Here is a 19,855-nt window from a genome sequence, read left to right on the forward strand (position 1 = left end):
AGCTGGAAAGTTGACCTTGGTTAATGCATCCAAGCCTGAGGGCCCCACACTGCCATTCCACACCCTGGGGACTCCGGGTGTCCAGGTGACAGCTGGACAGAGACAGCCCATGACTCCGTCGTTAGGAGAAGACCCTGTCAAGGGGAGGGGAGGGCCTTCGGCGCTGGTGCCTGAATGTTAGGATTACGTCTGGGCAGAGATGCTAGGTGCCAAGTTGTTCAGTGTGTCTTGTTTTTTCGAAGATCTTGGGAAAGGAAATATAAACGTCATCTCAATGTGTATCCAAATCATAAAACAATACTGATGTTTTTTTACTAGAACCTAGGACAGATGGTGTGTGCATTACTGCAATTTATTTTTATGTCTCTTTACATAAATGATGCTCAGAATTGAATGTGAACAATTCGAGGCATTTCGTCATGGGCAGTCTGCAGCTCTAAAATGATGATTAGTTTTGTTGTAGATTGGGTTAGAGGGGGGAAAAAAAGGAATAAAATTGTTCTAGTCTCAGCTTTGACTTAACAGATGCATGACCCCGGGCAAATCACTTAACTTTCTTGAGCCTCCGTGTCTTCATCTGTAAAATAAGCGTGCTGGTAGACACTCTGCATGATGAAATCAGATAGCCTGCAGGACAGTGGTAACGCACCTGCACGGACTTTAGGGTTTGTGAAGTGGAAATGTTAGCAGGGATTGCTTGGGATGGTGAGTGGATGATGTGTGTGGTGTGTGTGGATTATGTTTTTGCAAGTGGTTGATATCCTAAGATTATTTTGAAATAAACTAAAGCTGAGTGTTTAACACCTATCAAATAGCCTAAAATATTTTGGTTTTAGAATAGAGGTTGCTGGCCGGGCGCGGTGGCTCACGCCTGTAATCCCAGCACTTTGGGAAGCTGAGGTGGGCGGATCACAAGGTCAAGAGATCGAGACCATCCAGGCCAACATGGTGAAACCCCATCTCTACAAGAAAATACAAAAAAAATTAGCTGGGCGTGGTGGTGTGCGCCTGTAGTTCCAGCTACTTGGGAGGCTGAGGCGGGAGAATTGCTTGAACCCAGGAGGTGGAGGTTGCAGTGAGCCGAAATTGTGCCACTGCACGCCAGCCTGGCGCCTGGTGACAGAGTGAGATTCTGTCTCAAAAAAAAAGAATAGAGGTTGCACTAGGAGAGGGTAAAAACACCTCGCTATGATCCTATAACTGAAAACTCAATTTCAGATGGAATTGTGGAATGTCAGCCCGGACCTCCAGGTGACCAGGGTCCTCCTGGAATTCCAGGGCAGCCAGGATTGACAGGTGAAATTGGAGAGAAAGGTGAGAGATTTTGATTTTTTTTAAAAATGATGATTGTGTCTGTGCATAGGATTTCTTCCCACATACTTGCTGGCTTTGGAGTCAGGTGAGGGTGGACTAGGTGTATTCTTTTATTTGGAACCCCCCTTCAAAATCCATTTCCTAGAATAAGCATCTTCCTGGAACTTAGTTAACGATCTGAGAGGGAAAGGTGGAGACAGCCCTGAAGGTCTGAGTTTTGCCCTTTCTCCTTTCCAAGGACCATTAAGTCAGTCTTGCTATGGTGGGCGTGGTCAGCAGATAAAATTCAGTCTGCTTTGTAACCACCATCTTTCCATCAATGTTTGAGAAGAGAGTTCTGTTATCAAAGAATGCACGTCCCTCCTTCAAGCCAAGTCGAAACTCTGCACATGGAATGCTCACCTATTCTTCCAGTGGTGTTCGCATATCAGTGCGAGCAAATGTGCCATTGAGGCATTAACCAGCTTCACTCGGGGCTCTCAGTTCCATCTGTAATCCTTCCAAGTGTTTGCCTTACCACCCGCACAGGACACGTATTTATCTCTTCAGCCATCACAGAGGTGGATTATCAGTGCAGCGGCAGTCCTGTCTTAGAGGGGAATAAGCAGTAGATATTCCGATATCTGTGTGCCTGTTAGTAACCCGAGAACAGGACACATAGGAGACGGTCCCCCACAGCGACCCCTCTGCGTACCATTTCTGCCTGTGGATTGTAAACACGCTTTAGTCTTCAAATGTGTAAAACAGAAACGATGCATGGAAACGTTTCAGCCAGCATCTTAGAATTCTCACAGCCACATACACGGCAGGACCTGAAATGAAAGCGATCTTGGCTGTCATCACAGGGTGCCACCGATCAGTCAGTGTGCACTTTGGTTTTCAATGAGTCTCTCCACTCTAGTTGCCAGGCGCTCAGTACTTCGTGAGATGGACTGTTCCATTTTAAGACAGATCCAGCGTCCAGAGGTTCTTCACACTGCCATCTTAGCTGTCCATCCCCCAGATCCCAGGAGAAGCACCTTTCTTCTTGAGTCTTCTCATTCCGCTTTCGGCTCCATCATCTGCTCGGAACGCGCCTCGTCCCCCCACCCTCCTGGAGCTTTGCGAACAGAGGCACCCACGAATGCCCGGGGCTCGGACCTTAGCTGGGTTCTCAGCTGTGTTGCATCCCGCCAGTTCCGTGGATGGGCTCCTGTCCTGCCTCCTAAAATAGCCCACAATGAAACTGCGTACCTGCTCCCACACTTCAGGGGCCTGGCCCACCTGCGCCGGCCCTGTCTTGCTTCTGCCTGTGGCGCATGCCGGGGCGGAGTGGGCAATAGCAGTGCCCACAGGGTGCTGCCAGCCAGGGCGGGGATGGGAAGGAACATGGCCACGCCACCTCGAGGTCCCTGGCATAGCTTCTCTACGAGCACGTTTTGCTCTATATTATGCCTGATTTGTGCCTAGAAACCAGACATGTTAATATTTAAGATACAGCAATAGCTAAGACACTGTAAGGTCTTTGAGCTTGGTTTGAAAGTCAAGACTTGAGATGTTAGAATTTCCGAAGAAGAGCAGCTCCTCCCCTTTTCCAGGGCCGCAGTCTCTCTCCTCTGCTGTCCTGGGTGTCAGGTCACACGTGCGTTCTTGCTTTTGTAGCTTCTTCTTCCCTAGTCTGCCAACCAGGGAAGCCCATGAACTGGACTACACACTCAACCAAAGAGAAAGGGGATGGGAAGTTTTAAAATTCGAGACAAAATTACAAACCTCAAGTCTTTTCAGGCTGATAGGCACCATTGAATTTCTGGACCACTTTTTAGTGAGGCAGCCCCTGTCCTTTCACTGGGATCATTAAACAGTACATCTGTGGTCACACGTGACGCGTGCTGGGGACTGCGGGCCCGTTCATTGATGCAGAGAGGAACACGCATCTGACTGCAGTTTCCACCCGTTAGCAGAGAGCCTGGAGGAGCCTTTCAGTCACTGAGCAAACCTAAGTTTGAACGTAATATGTTAGTGACAGCCTTGACCTTTCTGTTCTCTCAGTGCACTCCAGAGACTTCTGGTCACATGTTACATGTAAGAACCTTTGTGTTTTCTAGGTCAAAAAGGAGAAAGTTGCCTCATCTGTGATACAACGGGTTATCGGGGGCCTCCTGGGCCACAGGGACCCCCAGGAGAAATAGGTAAGACCCAAATGTGAAAAGGACCAGCTCAGGATTTGCTTTTGTGTTGGCACCCTTGCTGTGAAACTGATTTTACTCTGTGAAAGTCCCGGTTTTCTGCAGCCAATCCTAGAGCATCATAACAAGCATGCTGAGCCCCATTTCCAGGGTTTGCCCACGTCGTTGGGAATGATGGAGATAGCCTATGCGTTTGGCATGTAAAGGCTTCCCCATAAAAGACAGCAGCATAACAGCTCCCTGCGTGCCATAGCTTCTGTTATCTCACAAGCAGTTAACGGAATTTATGTTTTTCCTTTAAGTGGTCCCTGGGAATGTGGGCGGGAGGCGGGGGTGGGTGCTGGAAGCGTTCCTGCTTCCGGGTGTACGTGTGCGTTGGGTCCCATTTTCCCTTTCTGAGTCCGTCTTGGGCATTTTAGTTATTACTCTCTTGGGATTGTCCAAGCAGTCATCCACTTCCTATACAGATGTTTATGCTTTTGAGTCTTAAGAAAAGGTTTTTATTATTATTACACTTTAAGTGCTGGGGTACATGTGCAGATCGTGCAGGAGTGTTACATAGGTATACACATGCCCTGTGGTTCAGAAAGGTTTTGACAAGTGTCTCATGAATGCTGTGTTGCTGTCTTTTTCCCTGTCTCTCATGAAAGGTTTCCCAGGGCAGCCAGGGGCCAAGGGCGACAGAGGTTTTCCTGGCAGAGACGGTCTTGCGGGAGTGCCTGTAAGTAAACTCGTCTGAGTTCACACACATATCAGAAGTGGCCACCAAGCACAGCCACAGAGTTGTGTAGTTTTGCGTCTGCAAGCGTGGCCTCTGGCAAGTGTCTCTGTGTCGAGCCCTCTGGAGTGACTCCACGTGGCCCTTGTCTCAGGAGAATGAGTAAGACTGTTACCTGCAGAACCCAAATCACAGCCGTCTTCCTTCTCACCTGGTCAAAACGTCTTTGGCTGCTGCCTACCTGTGTTCAGGTGCGGCTGAATGGGGCTGTGTCCTTCCCGCAGGGTCTCTGGCATTTCCTGAAACCAATGGTGCCGTGGGAGCCACTCCTAAGCGGCGCAGTGCAGAGCCGAAGTGCTGTCTTTCTGTGTTACGTTGCTGGTAACATCACATCAGATCATCTAAAAGCTTGTTAGGAGGTTCAGTGTCAATAGTTTCTATGGAAAGATCAAGGAGAGCAGATCCGTTTCCCTCTGAGGATTTGAAATACGTTCTTATGTTTTTACTCCTCTTCTTTCAGTTGAAAATTGCTGTTACAACATCTATTGTGTAGTTGCTTTTTCAAATCCATAAATGAAATATCTGGATCACATCGACATGAGACCTTTCAATTGAACAAAATACCAGCGTCTTAGCTTTTCTAGTTTGTTTTAAAAGAATCCATTAAATAGGAGAGCATATTAATCATCTTGAATATTGAAGGACGTTATTTTCCTGCATATAATCAGTTCCATTTCTGAAGCTTTTAAATCTCAAGGCATTGTTCCTCTCGTATTTTCTTTGTTCTGAGCTCTGCAAGCATGGACTAGTTTCTACAATTCCTTTCATTTCTTTTTTTCTTTTTGTAAGAAATTGAAAGTCAAATTTCGGAATTATTCATTTCTGATGTAGCTCTTCAAATTTTTTGAATTTTTAAAGATATTGCTGGAAGCTTCTATAAAAGAAAACCAGGGCAAAAGTGAGTTGAAATAGGAATGACCCAGCTGGAATTCAGCAATCGTTTTCTGCTTTTGAAGTTAGATCCCGGGTTTCTGCTCTCCAGAACTTCCCTGGTGCCTGGGGAGCTGAGTTAGAAGTTGCAATTGTTTAAAATATTTCTAAATAAATTAGAAGTTCAAAAAATGACTGGGTAGCCCTGACTGTAGCGGGGATCAAAGACAGAAGAACTTTGAAGGGAGCAGAAAAGGACGTTTTTAACCTCTATCCGCTGCTTCATCCCCTGGGCTTTCCTGGTGAACTTCCTGCCTCAAATCTGGCTGAGACACAGTCCAGACAAATCTAATAAAGATGGAAAAAGAGGAAGGAGGTGAGAAAATAGGAATATTGAGGAGAGATCATGATAAAGATGAAAATAAAGAAAACGTACAACCCCGATTCTACTCCTATGCCTTTGTCAGGACCTCCTTTCTTTCCGTAGATGGAAAAAGTCTCTAAAAATAGATTTACGGGTAAATAGCTCAATTGAGAAGTTAGTAATTTTCATTTTATTGGAAGCTGTATTTGAAGCTCCGTTATTTAACTGGCTCAGAAATGTGGTTCTCTTATTTTGAATTTGGCTAGAGGCTAAAATAGATATCCACAAACCAGCACCGAGGAGAGTAAATTAAAATTTAAAAGCAGCAAAATGCTCTGATTTTTCATTTGACTTAGATAGCATTTCTGCGACACTTCCTTTTGAAAGCCAAGTGTTTGATTTTTGGGAAAGAATAATGGATCAGAAAAGGCTGACTCCCCAGGCGGGTTGATGAAGCCCAAGTTGGTCTAAGCAGGTTTCATGGTTCCTGGTCGCTGGGAGGATTAATTGAAACTAACACTCCCTGACTTTCCCCTCAGTGGCACCACTTTTTAGAGGCAGACAGTGTAGGCGTCAGACTTTCTCCAATTAATGCAGCCAATGCTAAATTTACCAGGCAGTATTTGATTCCTCAGCATTTATTTTCAGGGAGATGGATCAAAAGACCTTTGAACCACTTAGAATCAAGAAGTGCTATGGCAAAGAAACCACAGGAGATATCCTAGGGTCACCAATGTCACTGTTTTAAAAGCCCAGATTTCTCTCATAAATAGAATGACGACAGGCAAGGTAATCACTGTTAAAATAAAAAATTGTGTTTTCTCACCCTAAGATCATAGTATTGGAGAGCTTTATATTTTTAGGCTGTGAATAATTACCATAAAATGATGTAATGATATTTTCAGGTTGAGAAAAATATACATTGGTTATAATTTCTGGCACTGGTATTTTTAAATTGATGAATATTGCCAGTTCCACGTGTACTTCCTCCAGTATCTCTTTTGTTCTGGATGCCGAGGACACAGAGTTAGGAAGCCTTGGTCCTACCCTCAAAGCCCTGAAATACCAGTGGAGAGACAGCTCTGCAAATAGATTGTCCTAATGAAATAAAGTGATTTACAGAACGAGGTCCATACAATGGAGCAGAAGCAGCCCGTGCCCACAGGAAAGGCTTCATGAGGAGGCTAATTTTAGCAGGGATTGAAGGATGCACTGGAGCTAATATTGACTAAGAGACACACTTTAAAAATCCCACAACCCCTTTCAAGTAAATAACAACTTTTCCATGACCCTCTGCTACAATTTCTGGCAGGTGACTCATAGAAACAATTTATTGCCTTTCCTGGGACCCAGAGCAAATAGACTGGCTGTCTTCCATCTTTCCTGAATAGGTCCAAGTGAAGTGTCCCAGGTCATGGGGGCATTAGAGCATGGGCCAGCTCAGACTACTGGTAGCCGTCCATGAGAAGCTTCTGCCATGACAGGAGCGTTCTGTGTCGCTGCCATCCGATCTGGCAGCTGCCAGCCAGTGGTGGCTGTTGAGCCTTTGAAATACAGTCACTGTGATGAGGGAACTGCATTTTTTTGTGTTATTTAATTGAACTTTTCAAGTCACGTTGAACAGTGCAGAGAGTTGTTGCTGACTCTCCGTACTTCTGGAAGCCTGCTGGCCGGCACTGGGCCAGGCGTCAGTGCATCATGGTTGGCGTGGAGGATGGAACAGGAGGAAGAGCAGCTCCTCCCGTTCCTTAGTCTACAATGTTTTAGCTCTTAGGAAGCAATTCAGGCAGGAAAACAAATCGGCCCTACTGAGGTTCGTCCCGTATTTGCTGTTTGTTTGACTTTGAGCAGGACACAGAAGTCCTTCAAGCCCTACCTCTCCCGCTGTGTAATGGGCAGATTTTACTAGCTCATACCTACCTCTCCTTAGCACTCCAGGGGCATAGGCATCAGGTACAAGCTTTGCAGCTGCAGATGGCTCCAGCACATTCTGGCTGGGTAGTCTTAGATCTATCACGTAACTTCTTTGAGTGTCAGCTTCTTCCTCTGCTGAGTCCTGGTTTCCATATTTTTCTTGCAGAGCTGCATTAAGGGTCAGAGATGCTGTAGAAAGGGCCATAACACCTAGCAGGCTGGTGACCAGTGCTAGCCATATTTTCTAAAGATTGGGCAAATGTTGGTCTGTGTTTGGTCCACCAGCTCCTTCCTTTGATAAGTACCTATTGTACGCACACAGAGAAGCATGTGCATGTGACTGATTCATATATATCTAAGAACCTTTCGGAAGGAAGTTTATGAAAAAGAATTCACATTAAGTGAATTGTGCCAGAGTTAAAATTATGCCAAATCAACAGGGAGTCTGAAGATGCCTTTCTTAAGCCTAAGCGAACAAGTAATTGGGACACTTATTGGAAGCCTTTTCTGTTTTTCTTGCGACACCCGAGTCAGGATGCTGGAGGAGACACCATTGGTGGGTGTGGGTGGTGTTCTTTGCAGATTTAACTTTCCAGGAACTGAGCAATGTTCTAGTGTGAGTCTCTTGGGGACGTCAATTTGACTGCTGACTCGACATGACTCATGACAGAGCTGGCCCGGTGCCTGCTCCCAGAGTTTCCTCTCTCACTGAGGCCCTGGAAGTCCTTATCTCTTCTGGAATTCTGGGCACGAGCATATAGGGAAACCCGTTCAATATTCATAGGAGTATTCAGCATGACCAGGAGGGGCTGATATGTGGCTCGCTGGGCCGAAGCTGGAGAAAAGGCTTCTGCGTGCCGTTGGGGCTGAGGCAGCAGGCGGAGCTGGGGATAGACTGTCCATTACTGAAGCCGCACAACCAACCACATGTCGATCAGCACCTCCTGACAGGTGCCGCATTCCTGTGAGCGTTGAGCAGCTGTTAGGGAAAGAAAGCTACCTAAGGAGAGCTGGGTGCCCAAAACTACGCTATAATTCCCTCTGCCCCATCCAGGTCTCTGCTTGAAATGCCTAATTAATATAAGCGTTTTTAAGAAAAACACAAGAAGCGCTGCAGACCAGGGCTTTGTCACGGAGCTACTGGCTCGCACCTGGAAAATGAATGAGGCCTGAATGCAGGACCATTTTCAAGAAGGTGGCGTCCTGATTCTGTGGTTGCCTGTGTTACAGTCACACTGGTGTGCTTCCCGGATGGGTTCTTCAGTGGATCACAAGGCTTTGTTCTTACAGGGGCCTCAAGGTACACCAGGGCTGATGGGCCAGCCAGGAGCCAAGGGGGAGCCTGGTGAGATTTATTTCGACCTGCGGCTCAAAGGTGACAAAGGAGACCCAGGCTTTCCAGGACAGCCTGGCGTACCGGGAAGAGCAGGTTCTCCTGGAAGAGATGGCCATCCGGGTCTTCCTGGCCCCAAGGGCTCGCCGGTATGTTTATCTCCAGACTTCAAATGTGCATTTTACAAATGGGGGTCTGCAAAGAATAGAGAATTGAGTAATTTGAATCATGTCTATGTATTTCCATCTTCTTGATGATGGAATAAATGAACTTGTTTCATGGTTCATGGAACAAGTTAAGTCTGTAAACTCAGGCATTCATTGCCAGTGTTGTCAAATAATTAGATGATAACAGATCAGTGTCTTCTGATGCATCTGGGGGAACTGAACAGGTGTGTTTGTATATCTTTTTGCTTTGGATGGGAGGTGAAATCTAAAGTTAATAGTATTCATGTCATTGTTTAAAAAATTCCAAGTATCAACATCTCATTCTCTAAAGTATCTCCCTAAGTAGGTGAGGGAGGGAGAATGCTCAGCTTAGCGTAGGGAGAATAATGCTGGTTTCACTTATTAACTATGAGGTGGCCCTCCTGGGAGGGAAATGAAGGAAATAAATAGTGTGGGCCGGTTAACTCTAGCACTCATTGACCACACATGACAGAAGAATGTGATAAGGGCGGGTGTGGGTTTGTCTCTGATAATGGTGTGTTTTCCTCGTTTCACATTAGGGTTCCGTGGGACTGAAAGGAGAGCGCGGCCCCCCTGGAGGGGTTGGATTCCCAGGCAGTCGTGGTGACACCGGCCCCCCTGGGCCCCCGGGATATGGTCCTTCTGGTCCCATTGGTGACAAAGGAGAAGCAGGCTTTCCTGGAGGTCCTGGGTCCCCAGGCCTGCCAGGTGAGGCCTGAGAAACTCGCGGTGCAGCATGAAGTTGTAGACAGAGGCTGGGGCAGGTTCCTCGGGCGCACACTCAGGCCAGGGTTCAGACAAGCCAGGGCACGCACTTGACTTCCATTCTTCCAGGAAGTCGGGCAGGACCTGGGCAAGCCTTCAGCCTTTTTGTGCCTCCCTTTCCTCATGTGCGTGATGGGCCAGGGAACTCGCAGGTTCTCCCTAAAAAGAACTTGAGTCTGCAGTCCTCATAAGTGGGTATACAGCAGCACCAGCTGCAGTCAGCCTTTACGTGGAAGTCGCGCCGAGGTCAGGTCACCTTCCTGTCCTTACCCATTTGGCTTTCTCTGATGAGCAGCCCGTTTTGGCTTCTGTGTATCCCGAGTGGTGTGATCTCCGCCTCTTCACAGTCGGCAGACGCCTGTGAACTGATGGACAGAGGTCCCACAGTGGTGGCTATTTCGTTCCGTGGTAGTTTTGTTGTCTGCTGTTTTTTGAGTGAATCACGCACCAAACTCTATGCTGAGCATTGACAAGACGTGGTAGAAATGGCAGACTCGGTCCCTTTCCTCCTGCACAGCCTGTCCAGAGGTTTTTCAGGGAAGCCGTAGCTGGGATGAGTGTGGGCTCCCTCGTCATTCTCCTCTCCCGTGACTTACTTATTTTCAGGGCCAGCGGGAGAGGGGTGTGGTGCTGGGCCTTGCGCAGGGCAGGTGCTAATAGTTTATTATCTGACTGCGATTCCCAGTAGACGTGGAGCACTCCTGTTCTTCCCTGGAAAATCCTGGAACGAGAAGAGGAGAGGCCAGGGATGCCTTGTATGTAGATGAGGGAAGTAAATCCGTGTTGCTAGGAAGCATTCAGAAAGTTGTAGAAGTGAGTGAAAGGACGTAAGGTGATTAAAAATATGTTACTAGTAAGCCTTAGAAAACATAGTTATTAATAAAGTAGCTGGATGTTTGCAGTGTCCAAGAAGAACCATGTTGGAGCAATTACGCCATGCCATTCTGGCTCACAAGTTTGATGATTATGTCCATAACCCTATCTAGCCTGTTTTATCAAATCCTGTTCCCATTAGGGACTAATTTTTCCTTATTAATACACAGTGTACAGGCTGGGTACTGTGGCTCATGCCTGTAATCCCAGCAGTTTGAGAGGCCAAGGTGGGCAGATCACCTGAGGTTAGGAGTTCGAGACCAACCTGGCCAATATGGTGAAACCCTGGCGCCTGTAATCCCAGCTGCTTGGGAGTCTGAGGCAGGAGAATTTCTTGAATCTAGGAAGCAGAGATAGCAGAGTGAGATCGTGCCATTGCACTCCAGCCTGGATGACAGAGCGAGTTTCTGTCTCTTTCACACACACACACAGAGTCCCGTTCCTAAGCATCTAAGCATTCCGGCAGGAATAGGAGATGTCAGTGTTTGAGGGCAGGCCAGGTGTAGTGTGCTAACATAACTGTTACTCTTATCCTTCTCCCTGTTTCTATAATCGGTGGGTACTTAGCATCAAGTTCTGACTGTTGACCATTGTTCTTTGGTTAGAAGGGTCCTAGAAATGTCTCTGACTCCATTAGAGGTAGGGTGATACCGGGTTTAATGGAGGAGGACCCTGGTGAACCAGGCATAGGGACTCCCGATCACTTTCCCTTGTGGCTCAATTCCACAATCAGCAAATCAAGTGCTGTCTTTGTGCTTGTGACATCTGCAGTCTTTCAGAGCTGTCAAAGGGAATCAGCCTTCCTTTTGGCGAGAAACTACCATCAGAGAAACCAACTGGAGTACTCACAAGTGCACCCGCGCAGATGGGGAAGAAGGCTTCTGGGGAGCGGGGCGGGGCTGTTGATCCTCTGTCCACAGCTGCAGGGCTCCTTGGCCATCCAGACCCAATCAGCTTCGAGATTAGAAGAAAGACTGTCTCTGATCTGCCAGAGCTGTATTTAACTGTGGTGATCATAAAACCCTGGCGTCCAGGGGTGTGAGTCACCAACAGCAGATATCTCCTAGGGTTAGTCAGCTGGCGTTTTCCATAGTCTAGCTAAAGAATGTGCTGGCTGTTCTCGGGAGGCTCCATGTAGCTTGGATTCTTACAAGGTATATGAAGATTCACTGCGTGCGTTCTTGGAGGGGAAACTTTGGGTCCTTTCTTAACAGTGCAGTCCTGACACTGCAGTGGCTCTGCTAGGCATGAGTGCCCAGGTGACTGGGGCTGCGCCTCCTGGCTTGGGAGGAAGGATGGTTCTTCCCGTGCTGCTCAAGTGACCGCAGAGCTCTCCTGCTGCACCATCACGGATAATGGATCGTTCATAATCACCTGCGGATCGTGTTGTTTGGCTAATTTACCACCAAATGAACGTAATTTAGGTCAGCCTCAAAGCAAGTTAGACTTTGCTAAATTGAGAGACAACAGCAAAAGTGCTTTGGCTTTCTGGGACAGGCTCACTGCGAAGTCACCCAGAGCCATCTCACGCTTGTAGAGGTTTCAGCTTTTCGTGAGTCTTAATTGTGGACTCTTAAGGAATTCTAGTGTCCACAAACATCTCGGTCATTTTGGACACACGTTTTGGGGAGAAGCGTAGCTCTCTGTGAAGGATCCTAGAATTGCCGAGGTGGAGAGCTCAGACAGAGGCTCTGCTCTCTGCCACGTGTGGTGCCGGGAGGGGTTGGTGTGGCAACCCACCCACTGCGTGTCCTCACTCTGCTCCGTGTGGTCCTCATCATCTTTTCTCTTTACTCTTTTTTTTTCTAGGTCCAAAGGGTGAAGCAGGAAAAGTTGTTCCTTTACCAGGCCCCCCTGGAGCAGAAGGACTGCCGGGGTCCCCAGGATTCCCAGGTCCCCAAGGTACGGTTGGAATTCCAGTTCAATGGGATACCACGAGAGCGTCCTCACGTTTTTCTCAAGCTGACCGTTGGTCTGTCTCACCACAGGAGACCGAGGCTTTCCTGGAACCCCAGGAAGGCCAGGCCTGCCAGGAGAGAAGGGCGCCATGGGCCAGCCGGGGATTGGATTTCCAGGGCCCCCCGGCCCCAAAGGTAACCCTGCCAGACAAGCCTGAGCCTTTGGTCCACCTGTGACTTTTGTGAGAAAAGAGGAGGCAGTAGACATAAAAACACCACACAAGTTGGTGCCTGCTGTGCAGGAGGCTTTCAGAAGAGCCCAGGCAGGGCTGAGGACAGTGACTTCAGTGGCTTCTGTGCCACAGCTGCCTTGCCACGTAGGGTTTGCTTGGGAAGATGGGACGTGAAGGCTGGGTAAGCTTCGCGGGCATTGCCGCGACGGCGCTCACGGAAACCCCGTTTTTATCCGTGAGGAGGACTTGCAGTCCACCTGAACACGGCCAGGTGGGTTGGGAGTCGGGGGCGCGCCAGCGGCAGGTGCAGGGAGTCGCGGGGAGGGGGCTTTGCTCCGGAGGGAGGCGTCCACGGGTGTTAGAGCCATCACTTCCTGCTGGAAACTGTAAGGAGGTAAGGAGGGAAATTTCATTTTGCCTCTTTTTCACGTTTCTGGGATCCACTTGTCCTTCAGGTAGACTCTGATTAATAGACTTGCCATCAGGGCCCTTCTGTTGAGGACTGAGGAGAAGGTGCTGTGAGCACAAAAGGGGCGTGTTATGTGAGGAAGTTTGTCTTCGTGCGACATGCCATGCGGCCAAACTTTGGTTAATGTCCTCCAGTCTCAAGGCTTTCCACCCAGAGGCTCCAGGCCCCATCCCCCTCACTGCTGTAGGCTTCTAGCATGAAGAGCAGGAAACCACAGCCCCTGTCCTCTGACAGCCACGCCACGCCATGCCCACCCACCCATGTGGCCACTTCCCTCAGGCTTGGAGGGCAGCAGAGCGTCCCTGTTCATGAGGGACAGGAGCTGAGGCCTGGCCACGTTCACGACTCCTTCATATTCCATCATAGCCTCACACAAGGTCTCCTTCACTAGCGGCCGTGGCCCACGTGGCATGGAGTTGCTTGGCTTTGTGGCAGTGAGGAGGGTGATGAGGGCCACTCGCCATCACACCCTGTCTGTGCAGAGCCCCACGGGGTGTGATTCCGGCCTGTGCCACTGCAAACTTACAAATGACTGGACATTGGAGACCCTGGTGTTGCATACACAGGGTCTGGACTAGTGGCTGCCAGCTTCACTGCCCCTCGGAGCCTCCAGGGTGGGGCCCAGACAGTGGCCTGGAGTCCTTCAGTCTCAGATCCTGTGCCATCTTGAAAAGTGGGCCTGCCTGATAGACCCCCGGGGTCTGTGTTTCTAACGAGGTGATGGTGGTGCCGCTGCCCCGACCACGTCTTGAGTAGATGAGTAAAAGTGCCCTTCTCATCTGCAGGTGCCAAGGGGTGTATTTGTTTTGTCTGGGGAGAGTAGGGCGGGAGGGCAAAGCTTGAAGAGAGTAGGAGAAAAGGAAAGGAGAGAGAAGGAGACAGGAGGGTGCGGGTGCTGGAAGAGGCGGTTTTGCACCTGCCCCCTCTGCCGGGCAGTCTCTCCTGGCCTCTTCCAGCCACCTCCGAAGGCCTCCGCGGGTGACCGTCTCAGGTCAGGTCGGCACATTTGGGCAAGACTAAAAGTGAAGAAAGTGGGTACAGGAATTGTAATTGGAATGATTTATTTTTGACTCTTCAAAACAGGTGTTGACGGCTTACCTGGAGACCTGGGGCCTCCGGGGACTCCAGGTCGCCCGGGATTTAACGGCTTACCTGGGAACCCAGGTGTGCAGGGCCAGAAGGTAGGTGCCAGGTGTTCCCTCGATGATCGGTCTCCCCCTTCCTTGTTATTAACTGGACACAAAAAAATGCAGGTTATGAACCTCCCAGGACATGTTGGGCCAGCGGGTTTTGGTTTTTGATGAAATAGCAGAGAATAGGAAGTATCAGGTACATAGCACGTGGAAGTAAGTATTTTGAGGGGAAACCTTTGTTTCGATTTTATGAAGTTGTATGACAGACGTTTTCTTGCCTGCGTGTAAGCTGGAACTCAGGGTAAAATAGGTTTCTTACTGTGAGAAGCAGCTGAAAGCTGTTTGAAAGCCACTGTCCCAAAAGACAGCATAGTCAGCCAGGACGGTTTCTCAGCCTCAGCACCCCTGGCATTCTGGGTTCAATAATTTTTTTCTGCAGGGGCTACCCTGTGCCTTTGTAGGGCTTTTGGCAGGAGCAGCCCTGGCCTCCACCCATGAGTGACCAAAAGGGTACCCCCTTCCACCCAGTCACAACTGAAAATATCTCCAGACATCAGCAGCTGGCACAGGGGGGCAAAATTGCCCCTGCTTGAGAGCTATTGGTCCAGGGTGACGTCAGGATCCTCCTGGCCCTCGAATCTTCTGCTATCAGCTTACCTATACTTGAAATTCTACTCAGCAAATGTGAGGGCCTACTGATTACATCCTTTCCTGGGAAGGAATGGATGTGAAATTGCTGGAAGGTGTTGGTACCAAATGGGAGAAAGGGCCAACAGCCATGGATAAACGCTGCCAGTGACGGACCCAGGTGGGGCCTGCTCCCTGTCCATCAGGAAAGGGCAGGTGGGCATCACAGCGGCCGCAACTCTGTGATCCCAGGGGGCTTCTTCCCGAGAAATACTGAAACACCTGACAGCAGGGTGCCCTCATCTGGTGGCTGAGACTGAAGAGAAGGCTTTGGACCTATGTCTTTATACAACCCGCCACCAGCTTCCCCTGATGACCTACGTTGCATTTGAACGTTTAGCTAACCACGGCAGCGTGCGGATCATCTTAAACCTGCAAGACTCGGGAGTTAGTAGATGCCTGATGGAATGCGAATGAAAGATTTAATTCATGATTTAAAATTCCATGCCTTTTTGAGACTCCCCTTGATGGAGTTCCTTCCATTTTGAAAATTTCCTCCTGGGATGTATAGAGAAGTTTCCACCGATGTCCAGATACTCCCTCTCTGGAAATGTCATTTGCAGACAGGGGACACCGGTGGAGTGCTGTGATTTCATGGCCACCTGCTTGTTTCAGAGCCTTACGTCTGTGCCTAAATCCAGGCTGTTTCCAAGGCGCTCTCACCCTTTATTTTAATCGCCTGTATCTGTCAAAGCCCAGTGACTCATGCCATAGATTAAAATGTTTAATTTACTATGAAACCTTCATTTATCCAAAAAAATGAAATAACTGGTGTGCATGCTAGCCCTGGAGCCTCGCTATCTCTTAGGAAGCACTCCATTCACTACTCACAACTCATATTTTGCATTTTATCAGTTACTCAGGGTCAACACTTTGTCACAGGCACCAGGCTGCAGAATTGAGGGGACATGCTCAGGTCAGAAGACTTGAGAAGAATATCGTCTCTTGGTGGGGAGCCTTGCTTTTCCTCCTTTGTAAAATGAAAACAATAAAAGTTACCCACAAGCCTGAAAACATGTGATAGGTACGAGGAAGCTTTGCAAAGGCTTGAAAAGTGTTGAGCAGATGATATTCCTACCGAATGCACTGGCACTATCTGTTAAGTCTTCACTTATGCTATTGGTTTGATAAAAATATTGACTTTGCAAATCAATTTGCTTCTCTGTGCTTTGGGGATTTTCAGGGAGAGCCTGGAGTTGGTCTACCGGGACTTAAAGGTTTGCCAGGTATTCCCGGCATTCCTGGCACACCCGGGGAGAAGGGGAGCGTTGGAGTACCAGGTGTTCCTGGAGAACATGGAGCGATCGGACCCCCTGGGCTTCAGGGGATCAGAGGTAACTTTTTGCAGATCAATCCGGACAGTTTCAAGGACAGGAGGTACTGATTTTGCATTCCCAGAGCCCCTGCCGAGTATGCTTGATACGTGTTTGTTGAATGAATGATGCAAATCCTAGAGGGCTAGAGCTCATGGCTTTCTGTTGCTGGGGCCATTAGCATGCCTGGGTCTCCTCTGCCGGGAAACACGCCACTGCTCCTGCACAGCTGATTCTCAACTTTTCTTCTCCAGGTGACCCAGGACCTCCTGGATTGCCAGGCCCCATGGGGTCTCCAGGAGTTCCGGGAATAGGACCCCCTGGAGCTAGGGGCCCACCTGGCGGGCAGGGGCCACCAGGGTTGGCAGGTGAGTGACATTCTTCTAGAATTATCTCTTCTTAAAAGCCTGCTTTCCTGAAGCATGGGAGATGAGGCTGGGGTCCCCGGAAGCTTAGCACAATGTGTGAGAAAAAGAGAAAAAGTAAACCTTGAGTTTGTGAAAATAGGTTTGATTGTTTGCTGGAATGTAGTCCTAGATTTTTTTCCCACCCGCTGAGATTACGTACCAGACAAAGAGACCTTTCCTTTACTGTGTACTCAGTCACGTTTTACATTTTATTCTAACTGATGTCTCTATGTCATCTTTCCATAGGAGGGTTAATTAGTTGTGGATAATTTACGCTGATTGAGTCCATGTCTAGAACCTAGCTTTGCCTTTGGCAGTAATAGCGTGAAGGTGGTGCATGGAGATTAGAGTGCAACAGTCTGTGAATGGGGTTCAGGAAACACTAGTCCTAGTCCTGAATACTGAGGAGAGGCAGTGGTGGTGCCTAGGGTGGCATTGCTGACTATCAGTGACGGGAAGGAGGGGGCCTTTCTTTTAGAACAATAGCCATTTGATTATCCTGATGACCCAAACACCAACACTTAGTAGATGATCCATTCAAGTCCGCAGTGTGGGCGTGTTCACGTGCTTCCTGCAGACAGTCATAGTTAAACGGAGCACTGTACATTGTAGATCATTCTGTACATTCTGCTGAAAGTTATTTGCATTTCACCCAACTGCAGGCCCTCCTGGAATAAAAGGCGAGAAGGGTTTCCCCGGATTCCCCGGACTGGACATGCCTGGCCCTAAAGGAGATAAAGGGGTTCAAGGACTTCCCGGCGTAACAGGGCAGTCAGGGCTCCCTGGCCTTCCTGGACAGCAGGGGACTCCGGGGGTTCCTGGGTTTCCAGGTAACTTCTGTCTGGGTCCACGATGAGGACACAGGCCTCACCTTACTCTTTTTATGACTCTTAGCATTTACTGTCAGCGTTCCGAGCGAGGAAATGTTCACCGTCCTTTCCTTTGACCGTAGGTTCCAAGGGAGAGATGGGCGTCATGGGGACCCCCGGGCAGCCGGGCTCACCAGGACCAGTGGGCTCTCCGGGACTACCGGGTGAAAAAGGTGAGAGAGCTGATAACCCCCGAAGCTCATCCTGTGTCTGTTTCTCGATGCCTCTTGGGAAATTCCCAAGTTGTCATAGATCATATTTCACTTTAAGAGGCTCACGCAAGAAACTCAAGCGCAGGGCCAGGAGACCCCCTTCTTCCAGTAGGATTCCTGGTGCTCAGTGCACGTAGGGTTGAAAACTGTACTCAGCCAAGCAAATCAGAAGGAACTTGGGCACAGATGAGACTCTCCTTGTGAGAATGGTGGAATTTTCAGCTATGCCAAAGACACAGGGACTGAGTCTTTAGACTCGAATTAGCAGCCTGCACAGGTTTACGGGTCTTCAACTTTATTTCTTATCTTGTTATTTGAAATCGGTCCAAAATAATGTCTTTTAAGAAGAAATACTGCAAATATTACATGTGAAGAGGTCATTTGCTTAGCAGAACGATAAAATTCCTATTCTATTATTTTGTATAGAACTGGGGAGCATTATGAGTAAGAGTGATAGAGAAGTGTAGCAAGGAGAGAAAATGTAAGTTATCTGAAGCTGAAAGCCAAGTCACATGTATTAGCGTTATTAGCGAACAATGAATTGCAGAAAATGGCCTTACTGCCCATTTACCTGGGGTCAGGTTCTTCTGTGTCTCAGACACTGGCCATTAATGCCGTTTTGGACAAGTTGTTTGTTCTGTGTGGCCTCTTTGTCAGCTACCCTCCCAGTCAACCAGAATGTGAGCCTTCTGACCAGCTCCACAACACTGGCCCAGGTTCACCAGTGCCTTCTCTTTCCTCTGCAGGGGACCATGGCTTTCCAGGCTCCTCGGGACCCAGGGGAGATCCTGGCTTGAAAGGAGATAAGGGTGATGTTGGTCTCCCCGGCAAGCCTGGCTCCATGGATAAAGTGGACATGGGCAGCATGAAGGGCCAGAAGGGAGACCAAGGAGAGAAAGGCAAGTCTGGGAAGGCTTCTCGCGGCCGAGCTTGGAGCCCCATGTGCCTTTCTTGGGTTATTGGGTCCTCCATAAATAATACCAACCAGCCTGTGTTTCTGTAGCAACTTGCTTGCAAGCAAATGTGGGTCGTTGCTATTTTCTTCTCTGATGTATAGGACAAATTGGACCAATTGGTGAGAAAGGATCCCGAGGAGACCCTGGGAGCCCAGGAGTGCCTGGAAAGGACGGGCAGGCGGGACAGCCCGGGCAGCCAGGTATGGTGTGGAACTCGGGTCCCCAGTGCGACAAGGGCTCGGGATGAGGCCTGTGTTCCCCGGCTCTTTCTGTAGAGGTCACCCTCTCAGATTGCTTTCTTTACCGTTCTAGGACCTAAAGGTGATCCAGGCATAAGTGGAACCCCAGGTTCTCCGGGACTTCCAGGACCAAAAGGATCTGTTGGTGGCATGGGCTTGCCAGGTAAACCGGGTTTAGAAGAGGGTGCTGTAGCACGTGTGCCTGTGGCACTGGTAGGGCATGTCTGCAGAATGAGATCCTCTTCAGCTGAGAAGACGGAATCCAGGCGGTTGTGTCTTTCACACAAATTCACATCCTCAGCTCTGAATGGGCTCCTGCTCAGGAAGGGTAGCATTTGGATGACAGTGTGGCCATAACAAAGAGATCTAATCACAAAACATGTAATGGAATAAAGCATGGGCTGTATACAGTCAGCTTTTGGTGATCTCCAAGTGACCGTCCCCTTAGCTAGGAGCTCCTTAGGAGACGCTGGCTGCTTCTTCTGGTCTTGTCAGCCTGAGTAGCTCATGGCTCCAGAGCCCTTTGTGCTAGTTCAGAAGAATTCTCTGGACTTCTCTGCTCCAATCCTGGACTGGCCTCCATGCTTTGCCACCAGTGTCTACTGCAGTGAGAGCAGCCGGGAAGAGGAGAGTGAGGGAAGGGCTGGGTGGTGATGGTCCTCAGAACTCATCAGAAGGCAGAAGAGTTCAGATGGGAAGCCCATCTTTCCATCTCCTCCTAAGTCTTTAGCAGGTGCTGTTACCACTTTAATTGAAGTATAAGCATCTAGGTTGCTGATCATGCCTGTGTGTGAGTAAGCCTGGCTACCAACATGCATCACAGAACCGAGTGTGCACAGACTCTGGCCCACCCGCCTCGTGGTCCCTGTGATGTC

General features: G+C 48.9%; 1 protein-coding gene across 1 annotated transcript in view; it reads left to right on the forward strand.

Moving 5' to 3' along the window:
- The window catches only part of COL4A1 (collagen type IV alpha 1 chain), a 151,670-nt gene that overhangs the window by 107,111 nt on the left and 24,704 nt on the right, over window positions 1–19,855 (forward strand). The window contains exons 22-36 of the mRNA XM_064361877.1: window positions 1,219–1,314; window positions 3,399–3,482; window positions 4,130–4,200; window positions 8,696–8,887; window positions 9,466–9,634; window positions 12,374–12,466; window positions 12,553–12,657; window positions 14,248–14,345; window positions 16,168–16,318; window positions 16,552–16,665; window positions 17,367–17,534; window positions 17,657–17,746; window positions 18,532–18,684; window positions 18,843–18,941; window positions 19,054–19,143. Of these exons, the coding sequence (XP_064217947.1) occupies window positions 1,219–1,314; window positions 3,399–3,482; window positions 4,130–4,200; window positions 8,696–8,887; window positions 9,466–9,634; window positions 12,374–12,466; window positions 12,553–12,657; window positions 14,248–14,345; window positions 16,168–16,318; window positions 16,552–16,665; window positions 17,367–17,534; window positions 17,657–17,746; window positions 18,532–18,684; window positions 18,843–18,941; window positions 19,054–19,143 (1,773 nt within the window). The remainder of the gene's footprint in view (window positions 1–1,218; window positions 1,315–3,398; window positions 3,483–4,129; window positions 4,201–8,695; window positions 8,888–9,465; window positions 9,635–12,373; window positions 12,467–12,552; window positions 12,658–14,247; window positions 14,346–16,167; window positions 16,319–16,551; window positions 16,666–17,366; window positions 17,535–17,656; window positions 17,747–18,531; window positions 18,685–18,842; window positions 18,942–19,053; window positions 19,144–19,855) is intronic.

The sequence above is a fragment of the Aotus nancymaae genome, unplaced genomic scaffold (assembly GCF_030222135.1).
Source record: "Aotus nancymaae isolate 86718 unplaced genomic scaffold, 86718_ANA_hifiasm-v0.15.2.pri h1tg000044l, whole genome shotgun sequence".
Lineage (NCBI taxonomy): Eukaryota > Metazoa > Chordata > Mammalia > Primates > Aotidae > Aotus > Aotus nancymaae.